General features: G+C 41.0%; 1 protein-coding gene across 1 annotated transcript; it reads left to right on the top strand.

Moving 5' to 3' along the window:
• The first annotated feature begins 93 nt into the window (after positions 1-93).
• On the top strand, positions 94-26,734 carry ptprnb (protein tyrosine phosphatase receptor type Nb). The gene is made up of 23 exons (XM_078243899.1): positions 94-275; positions 6,378-6,428; positions 10,005-10,115; positions 10,224-10,323; positions 10,474-10,627; positions 11,472-11,916; positions 12,662-12,805; positions 13,205-13,239; positions 13,441-13,628; positions 14,646-14,732; positions 15,820-15,899; positions 16,053-16,117; positions 18,165-18,377; positions 19,208-19,519; positions 19,784-19,931; positions 20,053-20,126; positions 20,558-20,635; positions 20,884-21,003; positions 21,295-21,461; positions 22,704-22,757; positions 23,455-23,519; positions 24,364-24,437; positions 25,359-26,734. Exons 1-23 carry the CDS (start codon positions 197-199, stop codon positions 25,428-25,430), a joined length of 2,916 nt encoding a protein of 971 aa, XP_078100025.1. The 5' UTR covers positions 94-196; the 3' UTR covers positions 25,431-26,734.

Here is a 26,734-nt window from a genome sequence, read left to right as displayed (position 1 = left end):
AACCCATCTCTCTCTCTCTCTCTCTCTCTCTCTCTCACACACACACACACACGGACACGCACACTCATGCTCACACATTTCCTCTCCATCAGACCCGTGCAGCAGCCTCAGAGATGGAGAGCTGCTAGAAGTGCCTCAGCCTCCGCAGCAGCAGCGGCCGCTATCTCTCGTCGCTCCGGTGGATGTTGGATGTACCATGAGGTCTTCGCGGCTCTGGGCAGCTCTGTGCCTCCTCCTCACGGCCTCCTGCCGTCTCTGCGCGGCCGGCCGACATGGTAAGACGCATCAGATATCAGATGTGATCTAACAGCGATGGAGATGGATGCACTTCCCTTTTTAATGAACTCGCTGCATCCATCCAGGCGGCAGGCAGGGCGGCGCGTAAATCACGACTTCCCCCGTGACAAGTCCCTTTTGCAGTTTATACTTAGCAGCGAGTTTAGAGTGACCTCGTATCACTTTATGTTGCCGTGTTTATCGTTATAAAAGGATGTTATAGAATCTACAGTTTCTCCTATGATATTGTAGTTGTATTTCTCTTAATTATGCAGCAGGTTTTGTGGAAATTAAGGCTTTAAGTTACTCGATCGTCCCATGTGTTCTGTACTAAACTCGAGTGTTAACTAAATAATATAGGGGATCATTTGGCTGTAATAATCCCAGTCTATGGATATTTATATAAAACTATGTTTTATTTCGGAGTAGTATATATGAAGATCAATCAAAGCTGCCGGACTTCATCTTATATGTGTTGCATTTCCGGCTCTGCTCGGCTCATCTGCGAGCAACTCCGATCTGTGTACACCGGCGCTAGATTGCGTCACTGACGCAAATGCTGTGACCGTGGGTCAGCTCGGATGTTGTTGTTGTCTTTAACGACAACAACAAACACACAAGCAAACAGCAGAAGAGACAGGGAGAGAGAGAAGGAGAGGGAGAGAGAGATCATAAAGAAGAGACAGAAAGAGAGAAATGCTTTGATTTGTTTGGAGCCTGTATGATCACATAATAGAAAGTCATCTAATGAAATATTTACCCATGGTTTATATACTGTGTTAATGACACCACAGTTATGACTCATAACTCCTCTGCTCACACTTACACAACGGCTTCCTGTCTTTAAACACAGTACAGTGTTTCAGCACCACGGACATCAAATAGTGAGTGTTTCAGCACCACTGATAGCGAACAGTCTAAGGGCACGTTCAATCTCAAAACAGTGTGAACCATTTTGCTACGGTTTCCTGGTTGAACGACACGTTTCCTCAGAACGGTGTGCAACGGCTTTGAGTTATGTTTTCTCTCATTTTGTGGGTGTGTCTCTCGTTTATTGACTGTCACAGGTGATACCCAATCAGCAGGGACGTGTATGCATGCGCACACAACAGTGTGTTCAGCACAGCCCTCTTTCAGTTTAAAAAAACGTGTTGCTACGTTTTGTCAGGGCTGAACATGGCCTAAGTGTTTCAGCACCACGGACAGCGATCAGTCACTGCGAATAGCAGTCTGAGTGTTTCAGCACCACGGACAGCGGACAGTCTGAGTGTTTCAGCACCACGGACAGCGATCAGTCACTGCGAATAGCAGTCTGAGTGTTTCAGCACCACGGACAGCGATCAGTCACTGCGAATAGCAGTCTGAGTGTTTCAGCACCAACGACAGCTAACAGTCTGAGTGTTTCAGCACCACGGACAGCAATCAGTCTGAGTGTTTCAGCACCATGGACAGCGATCAGTCACTGCGAATAGCTAACAGTCTGTTTCAGCACAACAGGCAGCTAGTAGTCTGAATGATTCAGCACCACGGTCAGCGAACAGCAGAGACTAAAGGTGCTGACACACCAACCCGATTATCGGTCGTTGGACAGTCTGGCGAGGTCGGTGACTCGAGTCTATTCGGTGTGTTCTGTGCCGTCGTCAGTCGGACGAGTCGTCGGCATCCATTTTGGCCGATTTGACTTGTTGAATCGGCCAGTGGGCAGTCGGACTCAAGGACCAATCTAATTGGTGGAGTGCTAGCCCTTGACTAGCGAATCAGTGCTTCTTCCACAAGAAGAAGCCCGAGAGCTGACAACGGCAGTATCTTCTTATTACTAGCCATCGTATTTTCTTCCGTTCAGCGAGTAATGATACATGAACAACGATACTTCTTGACTACTATCAACACTCTGATGAAAATAATGACTGACGACAGCGTGCTCTGTGTTTACTAGGAGATGTTCCGTCATTTCCGGTTTTCATGTTTTTGGCCGACAATACAGATTAGCGCCGCCTGCTGTTATGGAGACGTATTACGTCTTGCGCATAACGTATGCTCAAGTCGGCGTCGCTTTGATGTGTTCTGAGGCACTTTTTTGACCTCAGGGAGCCGACTGATCAGTCTGACTGCCTTTTCTGCCAATGGTCGGTCGTCGGGTTGGTGTGTCAGAGCCTTTAAATCCCCTTTTATCCCACCAGTTGAATGTTTCATCTGTAGCCTAAATATAATTTAAAAAGGAAAAACATTTTCAGTGAGATCGCAGCACAAGACGATTGTGATTGGTTTAAAGAAATGCAAACAACCTAGAGTGTTTTTTTCTTCTATCACAGAATGCATCTGTGGTGTAGCCAGACCTTACTCCACAGTGCTGTGGAGACAGAACTGGCAATGCAGACTAGTATTTGTGTTTTTATGGCACAGAGGAAGAAGATAAATCACCTTTTGGTGTGTGTTTTTTTTTGTGGTTCTCTGACAAGAAGAAAAATACAGAATATCGGCAGACATATCCTTAAAATACTGTGTGTAGTGAGCTCCAGTCAGAGTGATTAGTGTGAGCCGGTATGAAGTTAAAGGTTTAAAGGTTGACTGAGGTGAGGAGGGTTACAGCCTCTGCTGCCTCTCTGCCATACCATGCAGGTTTTATTGTGCTCCGTCCTGGCTGACTCATTCCACCTTAAACATCCTCCGCCAGCCCGCAGACCAGAGGACGAGCTCACGCTCACACAGCAGCCGCCATAGATGCCAGCAGCACCATTATGAAAATGACACTGGCAGATAATGGACGATAAAAGCAAAGGCACAGAGACACTGATGATGATGATGATGATGATGATGATGGGAGGCTGGAGTTCATGATGAGTCATTCAGATTATATTAATATAACCTTTTCCACGTAAAGCACATTGGACCAATATTGGACAGTTTTTTTTTGTTTTAATGCTGTCAGCAGTCACAAACATTGCTGAAGAAAACCTGAAAACTGAAGTGATATTCTTTCCACATTGTGTTTATTTGTTGTAGTTGTTGATCTCAAATTTCTTCAGATCTTCATTTAAATGCCAACTCTATTCCCATGCTTTATCCGCCAGAGTTATGATGTGAGTCATCCTGCTAACCTTAAAGATACCGCAGCTCCTTGTTTTGTTTTAGTGTTGCGATGACTTCTCATGCCTAAAAGACCAGTTTGAGATTTTCTGATCAGCCACCTGAATGTTTAAGCTTTGGTTAAGTTTAGGGAACTGAAACTCCCCGGGTACGGTTAGGAAAAGCTTGTGGTAAGGATTAAAAGAAACTTTCTGAGATGGGATGTAAACTCCAGCTTCCTGTACCAAAGTCGGACACGTTTTGTTTTGTGGCTCGATAAAGTCAGGATGATTTGCACGGCCACAAGAGGTCACACTTATTTACTATGGCAAATGCCTTATCAAAGAAACATAATGCCTAGATTATGTTTTTTTTAATCAAAATATTAGATCATAAACTTTTTTGAAATCCTCTCCAGACCTCTATTCCTTCGCTTTTATGAGCTGATGTTTTGCTCTTTTATTTGAGTTGCAGCCTTGAGGAACTGAAGTCTGAACAGGACGTGATGATGGGATTGATTTATGTGAAACCTTCAAAATGGCTTCTAATGTCTCCTATTAGAAATGATGTGAGGACAGAGTTATGCTTTAATTCTGTTGGCTGTGATCCTACTCAGACAGAGCCACACCTTCTCATAAAACAAAATGGAGCTAGTGCTGTATGTAACCTCAGACAGTGACTCTCCACAGTACCGGCTCTCTCTCTCTCTCTCTCTCTCTCTCTCTCTCTCTCTCTCTCTGATTAGTTCTAGCTGGAGAAAGATGTTTGTGAGTGAAGCAGGGAGAGAAAAGCTGGAGGAGTTTCCCCTGAGAAATGTAAAGACCTGCTGCTGGCTGAAACCACAGACCACTGGCTCTGAGTCCAGCCATTTTCATGGGATTTTGGTGAAATTGAATCAAACAGTACAGCTTATTGCTGAGTCTGTTTTAATGACTCTGTGTATTAAAAAGATTTTCACTGCTGCTAAATGAATTTGACGGCAGAAATCTCTCTCTCTGATTGAGTCAGTTTTGTTTTCAGAATGAGGCTTTAAGGTCTTATTTTCTTAAAACAAGTGGAAAAGAATATTCTAATTTGTGTGTAGAGCTGCAACTAACTATTATTTTCATTGTCGATTAATCTGTTGATTATTTTCTCAATTAATGGATTAGTTGTTTGGTCTCTAAAATGAAAATGGTGCAAAAGGTCAATCAGTGTTTCCCAAAGCCCAAGATGACGTCCTCAAATGTCTCGTTTTGTTCACAACTCAAAGATATTCAGTTCACTGTCACAGAGGAGAGAAGAAACTAGAAGATATTCACATTTAACAAGCTGGAATCAGAGAATTGTTTACTGCTTTGTCATAAAAAATTACTCAAACTGATCGATTATCAAAATAGTTGGCGATTAATTTAATAGTTGACAACTAATCGATTAATCTTTGCAACTTTTAGAAAAGTTTCCTTTCTCTTTCTCTGACTATTTTTTGCATAATGAGTACTTTTACCTTTGATACAGCAAATCAGTCTTCTCATTAGATTCTCAATTACGCTGAAATTTCTCCTAATTATCTGTTAATGTTGTGTATTAGAGGAGCTGATTGAGTGTGGTGTTAGTGGCGACAGTGATGGATAGTCACAGGACGGGTTAAGCGAGATGATGATCTCCTAGACACCGACATTCGAAGAGAGAAAACAGGGACAGAGAGATAAGATGAGAGAGGTGTGTGGGTGGAGGAGAGAGGACGGAGCAGAGATTAGTCATCATGTGGAGTTTGGACGGAGGGGGCAGCGGGCGGATGGATGGAGAATCTCTTCGCTCTATGTTTAGCAGCATCTCCGTTTCCCTCCTTTAATGGAGATTTCCTCTCTGATATCTGCCGCTGCATTGGCAGTCATGTCGTTGATGCTCTGACTTTTTATAGATTTCAGGTAAAAGAAAAAACACAGATTTGGTTGGCCGAAAGCATCAGGAGAAGCTTTAGCAAGAAAATCCTGTCCCCAAAACCTGAGGTTTACCTGAAAGATGTTCTGTCTGAAGTCTTATTTTTTTGTTTGCAATTGAATCCGTTTTTAGTTATTTCCATTTTAATAATTGTTTCCATGCTTTTCTTTATGCTCTTATAGGACAAAGTGACATAATTCTTCTTAAAAAATGGACTATGACATCACTAATTGGGGCAGGGCTGAGGTGGGCAGCATCACAGACAAAAATGACTTAACAAGAGGAGATATTTTGCAGTTAATGTGTTTGCTCTGCTGCACCCTTTGTCCCCACCAAAATTAGTGATGTCACAGTGCCGCTTTTGAGGACTCTGACATCACAAGAGAGTTGAAACGGTAATTAAAATGGGAGTGAAAGTCTCTTCAAACAGCTGAAATGAAATGAAGAGGCGTGTTTGTGCAGGTTTTACTGCAGGACGAGGTGTTCTTCCTTAACTGCCGTGAATAATACACATGGATTACATAAATCCTTGATGAAAACACAGCGCAAACATACGTGAATAAACAGAATGGAGCGAGCGGCTTCACATCTGCTGCCCTTTACTGCCTCGAAACAGATTAAGGCCTGGGAAAAGGTAAACTGTAACACTTGTGTATATTCCTATCACTTAGCAACACAAAATGTATGTCCTATGCAGTTGTCTGCTCTGGTTGGAGTTACCTAAACTCTGAAATAGCTCACTGGGACACTTGATGGAATTGAGCCATCGTTGAGGTTATTAATCTTAGCTGTGCTTTTCCTACTATGACAAGTCAACATGTCTGCTGTGTTATGTGTTATTAATCTGACAAAGTACTGTTAAAAAGCCTTGAAACAAATTCTGTACACTCATTAATCACTCTTATTTTTATATTACCAGACCTAACAAAAGAATTTTATTTATTTCTAGTCAAATAATGATACATTTAGCTGTCAAATTCAGGCAAAAAACGTGCAAAAGATTGGTGTTAAAGGATGATGGTTAGCTGAATACATTTCTAGGAACGCTGGTTGTTTTTCGGTGAGTTAGCAGCTTCTTTTTTTAATGAATGTTTCTCAATGTGTGTCTGCAGGTTGTTTGTTCGAAAAGAATCTCTGTCCGAGAGATCAGCTGTGCAGCGATGGTGAGTATTCAAGCTTTACTTTTCCGTCACAAACTGTCCAAACCTGTTGTTGCATTCTACGCTGCGTGTCTTAATGTAAAACATCTCAAAATGGCGGCTGTAAGAATGACTCTGGCTGCGTTCAGAGCATAAAGAGGAAACAGAACATATAAAACTCTATTCTGATTGGCCGAAGGGCGTTCATTACTCCCACATCAGCGCTCAGCTTTGATGTAGCATCTCCATCAACATTTTAAACAAATCCTCACAGCTGAAGGCTGCTGTGTACAAGGATACAGATTCATGCAGAGCAGTTCTTCAAACAAACCCCTTCTACCCCAAACAACATCAGACAGAAAATTAAACTAACATATCAAATATTTATATTGGGCCAACATTAAAAAATGCTGGTCTTAATATCACAGTTATAATAGACAAGAAAACAAAGATAAAACAAATCTTCATTCCTCTTTTCCAGTCTACAAAAAGACCATATTTACAGGGACAAAACTAAACACAAAGACAAGTTTATCAGTATAAGAAAATAGAACTGAACAGATGGATGAAAAGTGAGAAAACACAGAAAACGTTTTAGTTTTATTTGCTGGTTTTTGACTTCTGAAAAACAGTGAATGAAAAACCTCAACAGCAACAAGTGTATTCCAAAATAAATGTACCGGTTACTCTTTATAGTCGACAGACGTCAATGGATACAGTTTTATGTGGAAAGGTGGAACAATCTGAAAGCAATAAGAATGAAATAAGAAAGAAGGAGAAATCTAAACATATCTATTATATCTTTTATAATCCATAATCCATCACGTATTCATGAAGCCAAATTAAAACTTCTCAGATATCATCCTCTGGGGGCTGACGTGGACACGTTCTTCCCCTGACGGAAGCTCTTATTCACAGACCTCTGAATGCAGCGTGACGAGAATAGTAAATGGACCAATAGTGAGCACTCCCAGCAGGCTCTGGTTGCAGCGACACGCTTCAGGAAGCTGTGACGTGTCTCCTGTCCATCAAACAGTCGGGGGCTGGTTAGTCGTCACGGCTCATCCTGCTTCCTTCCTGCCGGCTCAAACATGGTTAGGATGTCATTACAGAAGCGTGCACGCGCGTGAGCGTACACCTGTGTGTCTCAGCCTTCAGAGGCAGCTGAATTATTGATGGCGGCATGTTTCTGTGTCCACCTAGAGGATGTTATGTTCCCCGTTTCCAGAGACTGGAACATTTCGGGAACATAAGAAGCATTCATTGTGAGATCTCACGGCTTGTGTTTGATGGTCTTTGAGGAAGCGCAAGTGCAATGAAAGAGCGAGAGTGTGTGTAAAAAGGCAGAGAGTAACAGGTTGCATGTCAGACTGCATTGCAAAAAATGCATTTTATAGCCTGAAACATCTCTATTCTGTTTTATACCTCTAGCGTATTTGAGTAAAATGTATTCATTTATTTAATTTCAGACTGCATTCAAAAAATGACCCATTTTGTTTCCTTAAACATCTGTAATCTGTAATATTTGAGTAAAATCTATTTGATTCCAGACTGCACTAAATTGAATCAATTGAATTTGTGTTAAAGCTCTGTAATGTTGAGTAAAATAAATACATTCCAGACTGCATTGAACAAACAACCCATTTTGTTTCTTTAAAGAGCTGAAACCTGTCATCTATTTAATCAACAGTAAATGTAAGGGTGTGTTAAGTCTGAGTCATCGTGTGTGTGTGTGTGTGTGTGTGTGTGTGTGTGTGTGTGTGTGTGTGTGTGTGTGTGTGTGTGTGTGTGTGTGTGTGTGTGAGAGACAGAGACGTGTTTGTGTTATATTGTGTGTTCGAAAAATGATAAGTTTGTCTCTGACATTCGTCACACTGGCAGAAAGGTGAAAAGTGAAGAGAGAGATACGGAGCGAAAGACAAAAAAGAGAGAGACAGTGCAACATAAACAAGGTCTCCCTCCATTAGCCGCTCTCCGCCAGTCGCCGCTCGTCCTGGCCGTCTCTATGACAACAGTGACATCACTTGCCTGACGACGTGTCTCCCTTGTGTGTGTGTGTGTGTGTGTGTGTGTGTGTGTGTGTGTGTGTGTGTGTGTGTGTGTGTGTGTGTGTGTGTGATTAGAGGTGGAGGGAGACAGAGGGGATGACTCACCACGGCCCACACACACTCTGCTTCACTATGTGTGTGTACATGTGTGAAGTTGAGTGTGTATTTGCAGGCTTGTTCATATTGGTACTCAATTGTCTGGTTTGTGTGTCTGTGTGTATTTGGATACACTATATTGTGTGTATATGTGTGCCTTTGTCTGTGTGTTATGTGTGCTCGTGTATGTGGTTTATTATGTGTGGCTACTTATTTGTATGACATGACGGATCTTCTTTGTATATTCCTTGTTCCTTCAGTGAACGTCAGTTCTGTGTTGGTTTGAGTAAAATAATTGAGCTGCTGTGTTGATGGAAAAAGAGAATTCTTCTGGTTATAAAAGATGTTTTTTGTGGATATGTAAATGGGTTTTTTTGCTTTTGTTTAAGTCTGTGTCTACCCTACGTTATATTTGGGCAGCAGTTTCAGACTGGTGGACTGAGGTCAGCTCGTTTGTTTTCACCTACGTAGACGCTAAGCTGCTTTGGGTTTTCATAGCAGTTAAAGGACCAGTTTACCAAACTTCACCCTTAGTGCAGAGCTTCCCAACCTTTTTTTCTTAAAATGAAACAATGAGGCCTGAGGATGTAAATCTATCTAAGTATTTAATAGCAAAGATTAGAGAAGGAATAAACATTTTCTGTAGTAGAGATGTTTTGTGTTATTGCTGATCTTATTGGAACCCCTCTGATTTATCTTGTGTGTTCCTGACCCCCCCTACTGGTAAATAGCAAAGCAGATAGTTTTGGTTTTATTTGGCAGATATTCTCAAAACCTGTGCAGATAAAACCTGAACTATCTGCATGGATATATAAGTGACAAAGTCAGATTTATAATCCAAATGGATTGCAGAAGTCTCAGCGGGGGGAAAAAAGAGTTGAAACATAGTTCACTTTTGCCGCAACGCAGATGTCATCCAGGTAAAATAAATGTGTACATTTGAACCGTGTACAGTACTATACTATTACTTTTTTTTTTAGACTCTGTTATGACCTACTATGACTTGGCAAATACAATAAATAATATATTATTATTGTTTTGATCCTACAGTTAAATGTGCAAGCGCTGGAGGAGGAAAATAATAATAATTGCTGCTGTTTAAATCTTCCAAAATATTACAATCCTGCCTTGACAGAGTATAAACTGATGTGAAGTGCAATTTTGAGGCTGATTACGCTGTTTTAACAGTGAGGGATCATTTGGAAACTGAAAGCCGAGTAGAGAAGTTCAGGAACAGGAGGAGGAGCAGAGGGAGTGGTTTCCTGAAACATCATGCAGCATCTTAATTGGAAGTTTAGTTTACAGCCACTCCTGCAGAATAAGGTCACTATTTTTTCAGAAAGTGACAGTTTCAAGTCTCCTTTTTTTTGTAGGATTCTTAAAATTCACATCAGCTTATAAATGTGAGCCAGTGACCTGTTCTCAGAAACTGATCTGTTGGTCTCATCCTGTGCAGACGGTTTGTTCGGACAGTGCCAGGCTCCTCGCCAGGAGCCCGTCCAGTACCAGGTGTCTGTCCCCGTCCTGCACAGACTGCAGGAAGTCCTCAAAGACTTGATGGTGCAAGGTGAGTCTCTTCTAGTGGCATTTGGAGCTTCAGGAGAATCAGGCTTTAACTTCTGCTCACCAGCGTAAGAGAGGAAAAAAAGATATGGCTGACATTTGTGTCTCCCAGGTCTGACCTGGAAAGACGACATCACCCAGGCGATCATCAGCCGAGAGTTGAGTCGTGTCCCCACGGTTGGCTCCAAATCTCATGAGAAGTCGCCAAAACAGTAAGAAAACTTACAGCATCAGTCCAGCACACAACACAAACCAGCAGGAAGGAAAATGTTGAGAAATACAACACGAAAACACAGAACAATTAAAAAAAAACAAAAAACTGCTTTTAAGATTTAGAAACATCTTTTGACCCGGTTTTCCAGACCGTCGGGCCCCAGTCAGCGAAGGGTTCAGGGGCCCAAGGATCCAGCTGAACCCGAGATGATGCAGCAGTACGTGGACTACATGATCCTGGACCCGTCCCGGTCCTCCGTCCACATGCAGACGCCCCTGCTGGACCCTTACACCTACAACCAGGTGGGAAACTGCTCCCTGAATATCTCTCTGTGATCATGCATCACAGTACCAGGTGTTTTATTTCCAATAATACTCACCCATATTGCAACTGCATCCAAAAGTTTAGATATCATTTTTATTTAAATGCCTCAAATTCTGACTATTAAATCATTTTCCCAATGGTAATACATTATTCACATATTATTTATCATAGAACTTTGGTACACGTGTTAAATCAAAATGAATATGTTGTGACTTAAACAAAGTCTAAATACATTGTAGATATTTTGTTTTCAATAATCCGATCCCGATTGTTTTGTGGTTGGTGTCCTATCATCTACTGGCTCTGTGAGTAGACTCTGAAAGCATTTGCGAAGTAACACGAAGCAGGATTCACTTCACAACGTTCTAAAAGAGTTAAAGAGACCCACAAGAATATATACACTTTCTAATAATCGCTTCTTTCCCTTTGATGATGAGGGAGTAGAAAGATAAGAAAGGGAGGATTGGTTCAAGGTTGGTTCACACAGATACATCTTAAAAAAAAGAAAAGCAATTATTAAATTAAAACTGATAGGAGAGGCTTTGTTCAGAGTGTAATGTAACAGATTCAAACAACTAGTTTTGGGTTGACTGTGTGTAGACAATGACGAATATAGGAAGTGTCACAGAGTGTTTTTTTATGATTTACAGCATTTCAAAAGGTTTTATACCTGCAGCTATCCTGATTATTACAAACATAACTATGCAACTGTATGGATCTTTTTGCACTTCTATCAAGGCATAACATGTCAGAGGTGTGTGTTTCTCAGATTGTTGTGGATGTATTCTGCCCCATAACTTCCCGTGTGTTGTGTTGTTGCAGCAGCAGTACGGCTACCAGGACGAGGAGGAGCGCTCCCTCAACTCTCTGGACAATAACCCAGCCTTCCCGCTGCTCGCCGCCCCCGCTCGCTCCAGATCCCGAGGAAACCCTTTGGACAGAGACAGACAGCTCCTCCAGGACCTGCTGTCCTTTTACCTCACCTCTCCTTCCTCTTCCTCTTCCTCTTCCTCCTCTTCCTCCCCTGTGCAGTCCCTGTCCCGCCACAGAGGGGCGGTAGCAGCAGCTGCAGGATTTCCCTCTTCGCTGTCCGCCTCGTCCTCCTCGTCCTCCTCTTTCTTCCCGGAGCTGGACTTCCCGCTGGACTACAGCGAGGACTACGTTTCCCAGGTGGCTCAGCTCAGCAGGCAGCAGCAGCAGCAGCAGGAGCAGGAGCAGGCGCAGAAGAAGGCGCAGGAAGAGTACGACGCGCTGTCCGGACTGGATGGTGAGAGAGGAGAGGAAATAAAGATACACAGACAGAAAGATAACATTCAACACATGTGAAAAGTTCCTTTAAAGTTGACATTCTGACAAATGTGCAGTGCTGGAAAATAACTTAATTACATTTACATTTGGACAGTTACATTGACTCTGTACTTATTATAATTTAAGGTACTCGTACTTTAGTGTTTCCATTTTCTGCTACTTTATTCTTCTACTCCACTTCATCTTCATGTCAGAGGCAAATATTGTACTTTTTACTCCACTACAATAGTTCAATACCTTTAGTTACTTTGCAGATTCAGATTAAGAATACAAAATTGTAATCGACAAATAAATGATGATCTTATTATATCAAGAAATCTCTATTGATCCCAGAGGGGAAATTCACAAGCTACCCAGTAGAATTATAAAGTTTTATTTATATTTATATCTATAGATATATATCTATATATAGAGATATATATATATATATATATATATATGCTTCTCCCACTGCATGTTAAATGTAAAATCTTTCTTTATTTTCGAACAAAAAAACAATAAAATATAATACAAAAAAAAAAATAAGTGCGTTGCAACACACCAAAAGAAAAAACAATATTTTCAATATTTTTGAAAAAGGAGTGGAGCGAAGCCAAAATCTGAATCTGCAAAGTAACCAGAAGCCTCTGAAATGTGGAGATGATAAAAAAGGAAGCTAAGTTCCAGTGAAGACTCCAGTCAGTATTTGTGTGTGTGTTCTTCAGAGCGCTCTCTGCAGAGGCTGGCTCTGCTGCTGGATCACTACGGCCTGGACGTGAAGGACTTGTCCCCCGAGCAGAAAGACGACTTGCCGGCCGCTGTCAAGCAGCTGCAGCTGGACGACTCCTACGCCCACAAACACACCAAAGGTCGGTCCGCTCACAGGCCTCTTTGTCTAACGCCATCTGCTCATCAGTCGCTTTTTACCGCTGCTGAGAAAATTTATAAAAACAACAAGTGAAATCAAGTACTTAAATTCAGCCCTTCTTTCTGTCGGATGAATGTAATTATGGGAAACAAGTTTTGTGACATGTCATACGACAAATACGTCACAGATTATAATACAGACTTTTGCTGTTTTGCTGTGTTGTCACAATGAGATCTGGATGTTAAAATGAGTAACACTGATAGAAAGAAAAGTGTTATGCTTCAACTGGATGCTCATCTTAGATAACAAACCCACCTCTAGGTTTGCACTGTAAAGTCCAAATACACATACAAAACTAATTTGTCTTGCATTCTTTATGATTTTTTTTTTTCCTATTCAGAGGAATATGGGAAGAATGCTGTCACAGGAAAGAAGGTGAGTGTGTTACTTTTGTTTTTTAATGTCTTATAAATAAGTTGTTTGTGTTGTTAAAAAGATTTTTAAAGTAACTACAGCTGCAAAAAGTAAAATATAAAAAGAAGTAGCAGAAAAGGGAAGTAGTAAGTATTTGATCACCATGAAAAACATTTCAACATATTCTTTAATTGAATGTCTTCATTTATCTTTATCCATCAGGTCACAGAGGGTTCAATGGCGTATAAGACGACCGCCCCCGAGGCTCCGCCCTCCACCAACAAGCCCCCCAAACCTGGAGGAGCCCCGAAAGACTCGACCCCCGCTGTCGCAGCCAACCGGGACAATCTGAGGAAGGGTGAAGTGGCGGCCCAAGCCGAGGAGTACGGCTACATCGTCACCAATCAGAGGTACCATATGCTCACTGCCTCCACCAATCACAAGACTGGATGTGTGTGAATGAAAGGGGTTTCAAGTTGTGGATGTTGCTCTGTTGTCTTCATGTTGTGAGTTCTGTTTGTGTGTGTGGAGAAGACTTGGCGCTGGAAGGAGTGCATTTATAAAGTTACAGAATCCTCAGAAGTTACAAAAGTAAAAGTAACCACGAAGAGACGTTTCTGCTGTCAGATGAGCTGAAAAGGGAAAGGAAACAAATCAGAGAGGAAGGAAAAAGAAATAAAAGGAGAGGAGGGTTGGAAAAATAGGGTGACAGCAAAATGACTGAAAGTAGGAAAGAAGAAAAGAAAGTAAAAGGAATAACTTAGGGAAGGATAAGAGAGCAAAAAGAAAAGAAAATATAGAAACAAAGGAAAATAAGTGAAAGGAGGAAAGTGAGAAAGAAGTAGTAACAAAAGAAAGCAAAGGAAAGGAAAGGAGAAAGGAAAAAGAATGGAAGGAAGGAACAAAATCTGGAAAGAAATGAGTTCAGAAGAAAAGAAGAAAGGGAGGAAGCAAGAAAATAATGAAGGGGATGAGAGAAACAGGAAAGAATGTGTGATGGAAGGGAAGAAGAAGATAATGGCAGAACGGTGGGGAAATTAGAAAAGAGGGAAGCAAAGGTTAAGGAATGGGGAGGGGTTACAGATGTTAGCAAGGGAAAGGGAGGAGGAAACAAAGAAAAAGACAAGAAGAAGGAAGGACAGAAAGAAAAACAAAAGAGTGATGGTGAAGACAGAAAGAAGGAAGGAAAGTTATCAGTGATGGTGGAGAAACACTAGAAAGTCTTCAAAATAAAAGAGTAGAGTAAGTAATAAAATAAATAAATACTAGAACCTTCACTGTAACTGGCACTCCGATGAGCGCCTGAGTGTGTGTGTGTGTGTGTGTGTGTGTGTGTACATGTGTGTTTACGTGTGTGTGTGTATGTGTGTGTGTGTGTGTTTTTTTGTGTGTGTGTGTGTGTGTGTGTGTGTGTGTTGTCACTGCAGCCCCCTCGTACTGAACGACGGTGTGCGAGTGCTGCAGGTGCTGTCGGAGAGGATTGGCCTCTCCACCGGCTCCTTCATCAACATCAGGTAGAGAGACACGGCGGTTATGAACCCTCCCTTAAACACCCTCCCCACCTGGTGGCCTGATGCCTCTGGATCCTCCGTATGTGAACTCATTTAACGGGTTGCTTGTCTGTTATTTCATGGGAATAACCTAAACCTTGGCCCAAAGCTCAACGCTGAAAGACACGCAAAACCTGGCGGAGCTGTGAAGCGTTGTGTGTTGACGTTCTGCATGTGGAAGTAATTCACTGCTTTCTTTCTGCTCAAGCTTTTTCCTGCTTGCTCTAATCTCTTTGACCTGAAAGTGATCTGCACATGACAAGATATATCTGTCTGTAATTCTAAGATTAATTAATTCATTAACTCTTAAGTATTTAAGAGCCCATAACTTCCACAAAGTGGTTGCAAGTCTTCCTGGAGTCCACGTCAAATAATAATAAAATGAAACTGCAATTTATTTCATTAAAATTCAAAAATACTTAATTGAGCTGGTTGGCAAAACTTCAAAGGACACATATATGAAATACAAGACAAGATATGTTAGTGTAAAGATTAAAAGAGAAGAGCAAACAAATGAAATGTCACATTATCAACCAAAAAAACATCAGAAAGTAAGGGAACTGATTTTTCGAGCCTGAATTGTAAAAATAAAAATGATGCAATAAAGAAAAAGTGATAATCAAAGTGATTAATACTCTTCATCACATATATATAATTCATCCCACAGGGCTTAATTAGAAGCAAGTTGGTTTGCAAACTTGAAAAAAAAAAAAAATTAAAAGTTGCCAATTAATTTTGTGTTTTCTGTCAATCGATTAATCGTTTCAGCTGTACTTGTAAATACTGTTAGTTTAATCTTTAACAACATATAATATATGCACTTCATATTTTTTGTATTTAAAAAAATCTTTATTTGTACATAGTGCAGTTAAGATGACAATATTTCCCTCTGAAATGTAGTGGAGTAAAAAGTGGTATGAAAAGATAAAGGACTCAAGTAAAGTACAAGTACCTCAAATGTGTACTGTCGCTTGAGTAAATGTACTTAGTTACTTGGCAGCACTGTGTGTAACTCCCGTTTGGATCTGCTCTTGTGTTTGGTCCTCTGCAGTGTTGTGGGACCTGCGATCACCTTCAGGATCAGACCCAACTCCAAGAACCTGACGGCTGCAGATGTGGCAGAGAAAGCCGGTACGTCACCTCAGTGATTACTACTACTACTACTACTACTACTACTACAGTACACTGCTTCAAATACTGTCACCCAGAGAGAAAGCTGCAGGCATACTTTAATGTTTCTCTCTAATATTGTCTAGGTATTATTTTAACGTTTTCTTCCTGCAGTTGCAGAGAAGAACTTCCTGGAGTCTGAGATGGGCCTGAAGGTGCTGCAGAGCGGTGTGGGAGAGGTGGGTGCTTGTGACGCCTGAAAAGTTGTCAGAGGCAAAAAGAAAGGCAGCAGAGAGGGATAAATGCGAAATGCGATCAAGTTATGATGGTATGAACGGAAGGATAGTGCTTAATGTGGAGGAAATGAGGGAGAAGACTCTTTACATGAGTAAAAGTAGAAATACTACTGTATAAAAATACTCTGTTACAAGTCAAATTCCTTTAAGTAAAAGTACAAAATAATTAGCATCAAAATATACTTATGTTACCAAAAGTAAAAGTACTCATTCTGCAGAATACAATGTGTGTTTGTCACTTAAATGTTGCAGCTGGTAAAGGTGGAGCTCATTTGACTTTATATACTGCTTGGTTGTTCAATCTTTAATAATATATTTGTCATTTATTAGTTGATTATATTTTGTATTAATAATCTGACTCTGTAAAGTCACTAAAGCTTTTAAAATGAATGTAGTGGAGAAAAAGTACAATAATTGCCTCCAAAATGTAGCAGAGTAGAAGTATAAAGAAGAATAAAATGGAAATACTTTATACTTGAGTAAATGTACTTTGTTACTTACTATTAAATGCTTAAATGCAACAAGAACATGATCTGGAAAGGCAATCTTCATTTAAACTTGTACAAAAGAAATAAAACATTTTATACACATTTATTTTGAAAGTCAGTCCGGAAGTTCAGTTTGCTTAAAGTCGGTCTAACTTGACATGTCATGACGTGAGTGCAACAGGACATCAGGAAAGCTGCTCTGCATCGTGCGTTTGGTGAGTGAAAACATACAAATCAACTCATTAGCAAGTTGTTATTAGTATTACATCAATGCAGACTTTATAAATCAAGCAGGTCGGCCTGATGTTATTAATTATACAACACATATTCATGTCACTTTGTGTTTTTGATGACTTGTATCCCACGAAAACAGTCTAATATTCTGTTAACGATGACTTAATAATCACTTTATAGTGACATGTATGCACTCAAAGTTCTTATGTTTTCTACATACTGTTCAGGATCAAGTGACATTAATGTGCTTTTGATTATTTATGCTCTTTGATTCATTCATATTCCTGAAATATACTTAATATTATCAGGCCATTGTGTTTGTACTCAATAGCCAGTTCATGTAGTATTTTTTTGTACATTAATATCACTTATTTTATATATTGTCAATTTAATATTCCTAAGGTTGAGCGTCTGTACACTAAATAATCATTTTATCATCATAACTATACTATCTATACTTGTATCTGAAGCTATTATTAGTGAGTTTTACTGCAGGTATTCTATTTACTATATTACCTAAACACAAAAGCATTAATGAGTTGTATGTGCTGTGTATGGCCTTTTTTAAGGATTTATTTCTTGTTTAAGGAGCAGTGAAAAATGAACTGGCTTATAGCTCCATAAATTAAAGAGAAGAGAGGAAAACTTGACAAGTGATGAAATACAAGTCTCAGTTGAGGTTCTTCTAAAAACATGAAGCAGTGAACCACCGTGAACCACATGTAGCCTGGTCATCCATTTTCTTTTTTTCCCTCTGCTTCACACACACTGATCCCCATCGGGGGCCCCTTTATAATAGCAGGTGAAGTACCCTTTATCCCCCCCCTCCTCCAACTTTAATGTCTTTCAGATACCACACACACACACACACACACACACACACACACACACACCAAGAGAGAGCGCCTCACATTCCTGAGGCCCACGAAGAGGAAGGAGGAGGTCTGAAAGGTCAACAGAGACAATTCTCCCAAGGAGAAGAGGGAGGAGGAGAAAAGAGAATGGAGGGAGAAAGGATGATGAAAAGGAGGGGCGAGAAATGGTAGAAAGGGAGGAGAAATGAAATAGAGAGAGAGAGAGTGTGGAGAGGAGGAAAGAAAAGGAGAGGAAGATAAAAGCCAAGATGAATGGGAAGAAATAAAGGAAGAGATTCCTTCTCCTGCTCACACTTCTTTTTACCCAACCTGTTTCCCCTTCATTGGTTCATGCTTGAATATGTCCTTCATTTTCCTTTCCTCTGTCTGTCTTTCTTTCTCTCCCTGCCACAGAGGAATGATGGGAAGTCGATGCCCCTGGCGACCCGCATCCAGCCGAGCGGCTCCCGCGCGGTCTTCGCCACGCTGGTGGCCATGGCCTGCATCGGCAGCATCCTGGTGGCGGCTATGACCGTCGCCTGCCTGCGACACCACGCCCACCGTCTGGCAGTCAAGAAGCTGGGTCTGGGACCAGAGGGGGGCACTTTCAACCACCAGGAGTACCAGGTGAGGAGAGAGCTACAAAAACTACAAATATGTCTTCAGCTCTAAACAAAGGAAATGTTTAGTCACTCTCACAAGCAAAGACACAGTTGTAAGCCACAGCAACGTCTTGTAGTATAGAGAACAACGTTATTATGAAACTGACACGTTACAGTCAGATTACAACTTGTTAAAAAGCACACAAGGCAAATAAAAGACAATCATTTGATTTATTAGTTTAGGTTTATTTAACAATGAATAAAATGTTGTCATGCACACAAAGGTTACAGTCGATGATAGTAGGGCTGTAATTTACCTTATTTTCATCCTCGATTAATCTCTGGATTATTTTCTGGATGAATGGATTAGTTGTTTGGTCTCTAAAATGTCAGAAAATGGTGAAAATGTGAATCAGTGTTTCCCAAAAAGCCCAAGATGACGTCCTCAAATGTCTTGTTTTGTCCACAACTCAAAGATATTCAGTTTACTGTCACAGAGGAGAGAAGGAACTAGAACATATTCTCATCTAACAAGCTGACATCACACAAGTTTTACTTTTTGTTTCATAAAAAAATGACTCAAACTCATGAATGGATTATTAAAATAGTTGTCGATTGATGTAATAGTTTACAACCAATAAATGAATTGATTAATCTCTGCAGCTCTAGATGATAGCTGTCCACGCTGGCGGCACTATGCAGAGCTGCAGCAAACTTTATCAAACCTCAATAATTAAGAACATGTAAGAAAAGTTCAACAGAAGCACATTAAATGGACCTAAAACTATTCATAAAACACATAAAAGAGCAATTTAAAGTGATAAAGCAGTGATGCATGCATACCTGGCTCACCAGGACCTGTGTCGCCAGCACATGGCGTCCAAAGGCGCCTTCGGGCGTCTGGAAGCTGCTGCCCTCGGCGCCGTGGGAGGAGCAAGCGGAGGAGGAGGTGCGGGAGCAGGAGGAGGTGCGGGAGCAGGAGGAGGTGCTGGCGCGGGAGTTGGAGGAGCAGCAGGAGGCGGAGGAGCCGACTCGAGGGTGAGCAGCGTGTCGTCCCAGTTCAGCGACGGAGCCCAGCCCAGTCCCAGCTCCCACAGCAGCACGCCGTCGTGGTGCGAGGAGCCGGCCCAGGCCAACATGGACATCTCCACTGGACACATGATTCTGGTCAGTACCGCACACTGGAACCCTGGGAGACACAAACAGTAACCCTCAGCCTTTGCTCTGACTTTCTACTTTAGTAGCAAATATTGCTGAGAAATTCCTAGCGATGAATTTTATTTATACAGCATAACGATGAGATAAATACTCACAACAACACATGCAATCTATATAAATATTGACTTTAAAAGATTTGACAGAAGCACAGGCTTGTTCTGAGTGAAGAGTGTGAGATGGAAGAAGGATTTGACTCTGACTAACTTCCCTCAGGCCTATATGGAGGACCACCTGAGGAACAAGGACCGCCTGATGAAGGAGTGGGAGGCTCTGTGCTCCTACCAGGCCGAGCCCAGCACCGTCTCTGTGGCTCAGAGCGACGCCAACGCCAAGAAGAACCGCTGCCCTGACTCTGTCCCCTGTGAGTCTAAAGACACACCGCATGTCTCGAAATGATGCACAAGACATCCAGAATATTAATATTCATGAATAAAAGGGGGAAAGCTGATGTTGAGGAGTTAAATGTCACTGTTGTCCTTCAGATGACCACTCGAGGGTGAAGCTGAAAGCGGAGGTCAACCCGTCACGCTCCGACTACATCAACGCCAGCACCATAGTAAGCTTGTTACTCTCTGCACTTTGTCAAACGCACCAAACACTGTGAACAAAACATTTGCTGTTGAATATCTGAGTGAAACTGGCCGACACTTCTAGTGTCAGAAATAATGGAGCAACACCAAATGCATAGCGTCTTGGGTTTTCTGGTTTTGATTTAGTGTTTCTAATATTTTAGAAGAAGGCGAACAATGTGAGCAGCTGACAGCGAGTGAAGGACAGAGAGGGTCACACACAGACGACCAGCGATCTGAAAATTATCATCCCTTAAATCATATCAATCAAAGCATAAAGAAGTCTGTAAATTGTGTGATTGGGTTCTCACCTAAAGTGAACTGAACCCAGTGGAGCTGTCACCATCACAGCTGGTGTTGACTGAGACTTTGTGCTTAGCTCCGAGGTGACCTTTGACCCCCTGCTCCCTGCCTTCAGATTGAGCACGACCCCCGGATGCCGGCCTACATCGCCACCCAAGGGCCCCTGTCACACACCATCTCCGACTTCTGGCAGGTCAGTGAGATTCATTTACAATTTATGTTTAAAGTTTGTGACTGGAGAAGGGTCCAAACTGCTGGCAACAGTGAGGACAAACTAAACAAATAGCCTGCAGATGGAGAAATGCATTTCGCTTTTTTATTCATTTAGCATTTCATTTATTTAACATGTGGGTCGTGGATCTTTAAATGCTGAGTGTGTGCTTGATCTCATGTGATGTAGAAGGGATGAGCCGGAGTTAGCAGTGTGTGTTTGTTGTGTAGATGGTGTGGGAGAACGGCTGCACTGTGATTGTGATGATGACCGCTCTGGTGGAGGACGGAGAGAAGCAGTGCGACCGCTACTGGCCCGACGAGGGATCGTCCCTCTACCACATCTATGAGGTGAGATCGGGGGAGTGAGCGGGTGAGAGAGAGTTATAAAACACAGTGCAACAAAACACTTATACCCAGGTAACACATGTTCGTTCCTCGGGAGTGTTTTAATCCAAACCACGATCTTTTTCCTAATCTTAACTAGTCGTTTGAGTGTCTAAACTTAACTGTCGTCGCCTATGACGCGCGCTTTTTGTCGGCTAAACTCAACTGTAATGTCCACTGAAGCGACCGACCGCTCGCAGAGCTCCGTAGCCGGCTACGTCTGATGCAGCAGCTGTGTTTTTGATTCCCGTCCAGGTGAACCTGGTGTCAGAGCACATCTGGTGTAACGACTTCCTGGTGCGAAGCTTCTACCTGAAGAACGTGCAGACGCAGGAGACCCGGACGCTCACCCAGTTCCACTTCCTCAGCTGGCCGGCACAGGGCATCCCCACCTCCACACGCCCGCTGCTGGACTTCCGCAGGTACCGCTGACACCTGCATGTCCACATATAAAGACACTAACAGGAACTCTAACACTTGTGTTAAAATTGGGGCTGTCAATCGATTCAAGTATTTATTATTGTCTAAGTTAACTGTAGTTTCTTTTTGCAAAGAAATAAAAAAATTGTTTTACTCTGGGCCAACCTTAGTTATTAACCTGATCGGATGAGTCACTAGCTAACTAGTTAATATTAACTAACATTTAATGTGGCGATAGTAAAGAAAAGCTGAGAGGGCAGTAGCTGGCAAAACCATCTAAAAACTAAGTGTTTAAGCACAACCCTGCAATGATGAAAATGATTTCACTTTTAGAAACAGAACAGGACAACATGTAAATGCAATTGCAAAAGTCTGGTTTGCAATTTCATTTTTCTCAGTATTATGTTTAGACTGAAAATTATTTTCAGTTTTCCAAAGTGAAGGGAATCAGCCACAGACTTTCATAGTGCTCATAGAACGGAGCATCAAAGTGTCAACATCTGAGAACACTGAAAGGGTTTTTAGAGCAATGTGTCAAAAGAAGAAATCATTTTGTCATCACTACGGAACCCAGACATCGTATCAACACTGGTGTTAAAAACATTTTTAAATGATACCGAACTGTTACCTCCCCTCCACCATTAACCTCCCCCGCCCCTCCCCGCTGCTCCTCTCCTCCCGTCCTGCGTCCTCCTCCCTGTGCGATGGAGGTCAGCGTTGGTTTCATTTTCAACATATCTGTCTGTGTCATTCTTGTGGTTTGCAGCTAGTAGTCTGAGTCCAGTTGCATAGTCACAAAAATGATCATGGACTGATGTGGCTGCAGCAGAAGGTCTATCGCCCAACTTTACCCCTTTTTTACCCCCCTTATCTATCTATCTATCTATCTATCTATCTATCTATCTATCTATCTGTCTGTCTGTCTGTCTGTCTGTCTGTCTGTCTGTCTGTCTGTCTGTCTATCTATCCATCAATCCATCTATCATGCATACTGTTTGTATGGCTAAAACAAAAAAGGTTCAGCAAATCAATCCTTCAAATAATTTTTTCCACATACTGTAACATTTTTAGGACTTATTTTCTTATGACAGAGATAATAAATTTTTTTTGTGATCTCTGATTGGATAATTTACCCTAGCATCTATGTTTGGATACTAAACTGCTGAAATGCTAGTTAATATACCCAGAAACATCATAGAAAAGTAACTAAATGTTCATTTTTTTTGTGTGTTCATTCTCTTCAGGAAGGTGAATAAGTGCTACCGAGGACGCTCCTGCCCCATCATCGTGCACTGCAGGTAAACCTGGACTTTTCCTCAATAACATCAGATAATGTCAGAAATGACACCTTTCTTTTAGAAAACATATGTGTGCTATGTAAACGCCCGGGTAGCTCACCTGGTTGAAGGCTCAGTCCTGTTATTTTATTTACATTTCTTTACAGTAAATTGTATATTTATTTTATTTTCCTCTATTTACTATTTTTTATTTTAAACTTTTTTTTAATTATTATTATTAATTGCGTACTTGATTTATTTTTATATCACTTTTGCTATCTTTTTTTAAAATATGTATTTATGTTTTATTTAAATTTTAAATTTTTACTTAGTTATTATTGTTTATTTTATATCCTATTACTTAATATTTATTATCAGTATTATACTACGTCTTTATCTCTCCATGTATAGAGGTATTTACCTGTATGGAAACAGGTTTGTTGAAAATTTCAATAAACAAAACTGATTTTATTTTTTAATTACTCCAAAAAAGAAGTTTAATTTAAACTACATATCACGTCATGCAGTGACACACAGACACTCTGTTGCAGTTCCACATAGATCCACTTGGTGGCAGACAGACGCAACATTTGAGCCATGAACAAAACAACACACCATTATAAACGAGGAAGACGTTTGACTTTTTGCAATCTTATTAATAAGCAGGAACTCGTCGTTACTCGTATTCATTAAAGTTTGCTTTGTGTTGTTTCCATAGTGACGGTACCGGCCGCTCTGGGACTTACATCCTGATCGACATGGTTCTCAACCGTATGGCTAAAGGTGAGCTTTATCGGTGTTGTTGACTTTAAAAGGAAACACATTTCTGCTGCTTTTTATCAGCAAAAACAACGAGGGATTTGGGCCGATCAAGTAGATTTCTGATCTACCAACTCCCTACACTGCTCTGCTAAAACCGCACTGTTGTCAGAGAAACATTGGATTATTTTTTGGTGTTTTATTGGTGTTGACAGATGTTCAATATTAAAGGACTTGGAGAAGGATCAGGAGCCAAAAAAGCAGAAACCCTGTTGCCAACGTCTTCCCTTTGTTTTACCGATAATATCTGCATCCGTGTTATTGTTATGCATACAAAAACACTTTTAAATTAGCATTATATAAAGATAAAACTAAATGAAAGTCACCCAACCATCCACCCACCACTTGCGTAAGTTTTTGAGGATGTAGAAGTGTGCAATAAATGTGTGTGTTACCAGGGTTTTTTCATATACAAACAAATACATAAACAGTAGAGAACAGAAGAGAAGACAAGACCATAAAAAACACATTTACATTTTAGAGTTTGTGTTATGTGCGTCATATTATAATCATTTAATAGCTTTTTGTTTTTAACAATAATAAAATGGTGCTATATAGCTGAAATTGTTTAATTAAGTGCAGTAATGAAAGTTGGCTTGGTTTTTGCCCATTTTTTCTTATGAATATGGAATTCCCACAAAAAGAAATAGTTGTACAATATACTGTACATCATTTTCAATCTTCTCCTAACCGAAATATAGCACCACATCACACATATGTATTCCAACATTCATCTTGTGTGTGTGTGTGTGTGTGTGTGTGTGTGTGTGTGTGTGTGTGTGTGTGTGTGTTACCTGTTGTGGTGCAGGCGTGAAAGAGATCGACATCGCTGCGACGCTGGAGCACGTCCGAGACCAGCGGCCCGGGATGGTTCGCACCAAGGTCAGACTCCACAATCCTAGTCTCACAGCCAGCGCTGGGGAGTAATGTCTGGCTACACCACAGATGCATTCTGGGATAGGAGAAAAAAAACGCTCTGGGTTATTTGCATTTCTTTAAACCAGGGGTGTCAAACTCCACACTGGAAAATGAGAATCGCATCAAGGGCCAGACATGTTTGACATGCTGTATTATTTGTGTCTCATATAGCTTTCTCACTAACAGTGTTGTCAACATAAAGCCCTAAAAACGTTCCTTAGCCATCATAGAGTTTAGCAAATCAAGCAGAACAATGAATGACTTTTTTTTACAACAACCTGTTTCACAGCGTGAATATGTAAACTCTCTGGTTGTGTGTCTCAAAGTCGGTAAATCTGCCAAATTCTGCTTTGAGTGTCGCATAACTGCAGTCTGAAAAACAGTTTCCCGTCTTTTTGGTTTGGCTCACATCTAGGCGGGCCAAACGTTATTGTGACCTAAACTGATATGCGGGCCGGATTCAAAATTTGCGAGGGGCCGGATTTGGCCCGCGGGCCTTGAGTTTGACACATGTGCTTTAACCCAATCACAATGGTCTTGGGGACGCAGCGACGGTGGCTCTGCTAAATACTCAGGAAGGACCTTGTTCTGGTGGAACATTTGCACCCCACAAAAGAAACCGGCACATCCAATATTAAAGGAAGTTAACTGTTGACACAATACAGTACCGTGAGCTGTTTAAATCAGCTGATTCATGGTTAAACCTCATTGGCTCTTACCAGTGTATCTCTGTGTGTACTTCGTCCACAGCAATCCCACCAATCAGTCCCAAAATGTCCCAGTTAGAGAAGAGATGCCCTAAACATATTCTTTGTGAATCTTTGTCAGGTTGTAAATAAAAGGCTTTCAATCTTGTGTAATTGGGGTTCCTCTTGTTGTTTCCAGGACCAGTTTGAGTTTGCCCTGACAGCCGTTGCTGAGGAGGTCAACGCCATCCTCAAAGCTCTGCCCCAGTGAAAGCAGTCCTGTCTGACGGACCCCCCTCTGCCCGTCGACACCTGTCTGACCTTTCTCTCTATGACGACGACGACGACAACGATGATGATGATGATGATGATGATGATGATGATGATGAAGAAAAACGACATGCTTCTCTATCTGCCTGTCAGGTGATTTCTTGAAACAAAAAGGTGATGTCAAAAAAATTAAAAACAGCTGTTAGGAACGATCGAGCAGGTATGTATCTGATTTTTAAGTGTTTGTGGCACAAATAGGATGCGTTCAGGGACGTTCAGAGGGTTAAAAAGTGTTGCGTTCACAGCTAATCCGAATAAAAATGAAACCAGGAAGATAAAAGAATGAAGCTGCATGTCCCATCAGATTTAAAGAAATCCCTCTGGAGTTCAGGTTCATTTTGGTTTCTTTTTTCTGCTTTTATTTTAGTCTTTGATTAGCATCTTTTAAACTGCCTTCAACCCACATGCATGGCATCTTTTTTTTTTTATTTACTTATTTTGATAATTTAACAAAGTATAAAGCTGCCAGGAACCCAAATTACAGGAAAAAAACACCCAGGCGTCTATAGAAATGTACAAATCTTTAGTTATTATAGAACACTTTAAGTTTATAAATAATAATATTTCATTTCATTACTTATATTCACGATTGCAGCAGAAAAAAATTAAGAAATAAAACAGTGCATTCACATGCAAAGTGATTTTATATGTCTTTAACTGGTCGCTCACACTCTCACCTCTCTCTCCATGATATATAAAGTTATGTTACTATAAATAAAAGGCGCTCCGTGTATTCACAGATGAACAGACCCCAGAGGTCATTTTTTAAAATGACTGTCATGCCTCATAACTTAAAACCACCAACCTGAATGCATTTTCTGAACCATCTGACTGCATGTGAATGAGCCACAGAATATTTAAACATCAGAAGTCCAGCCTGAAGCTCTAATTTAAGCCAGATTGAAGCAACCATTTATTTTTTCCTCTTATATGTGGTTGAAGTTTGTTGAAATTGTGCTGCTGTTGGGTCATGGTCTCAGTATGGAATCAAAATGATTGAAAATGGATTTGAAAGCATCCGAAGGTTTAAAGGATTGTCTCCCTGCTCGGCCTGTAGCTTCCCTTCCTCTCCTCACACCTCTTTGTGTGCCATTCAGATCATTTGAAGTCCCTGGATATATTGTTGTATACCTCATGCAAGTCAGAAAAATAACTAAAAAAAATATAAAAAAGAAATGCTATTCTCTGAAAAGCTATTTTGTATATGTGAGATAAATTAAATCTTTTTGTGTTTAAGTGCTGCAA

The sequence above is a fragment of the Sander vitreus genome, chromosome 24 (assembly GCF_031162955.1).
Source record: "Sander vitreus isolate 19-12246 chromosome 24, sanVit1, whole genome shotgun sequence".
NCBI lineage: Eukaryota > Metazoa > Chordata > Actinopteri > Perciformes > Percidae > Sander > Sander vitreus.
This window is presented reverse-complemented; position numbering and strand designations above follow the sequence as displayed.

Bases quoted from the DNA above. Each gene is read 5' to 3' on its own strand.
- ptprnb (XM_078243899.1), top strand. From the start codon at position 197: ATGAGGTCTTCGCGGCTCTGGGCAGCTCTGTGCCTCCTCCTCACGGCC. The intron at 19,520-19,783 runs GTCAGTACCGCA...AACTTCCCTCAG, and splicing joins CCACTGGACACATGATTCTG to GCCTATATGGAGGACCACCT. The intron at 22,758-23,454 runs GTAAACCTGGAC...TTGTTTCCATAG, and splicing joins CCCATCATCGTGCACTGCAG to TGACGGTACCGGCCGCTCTG.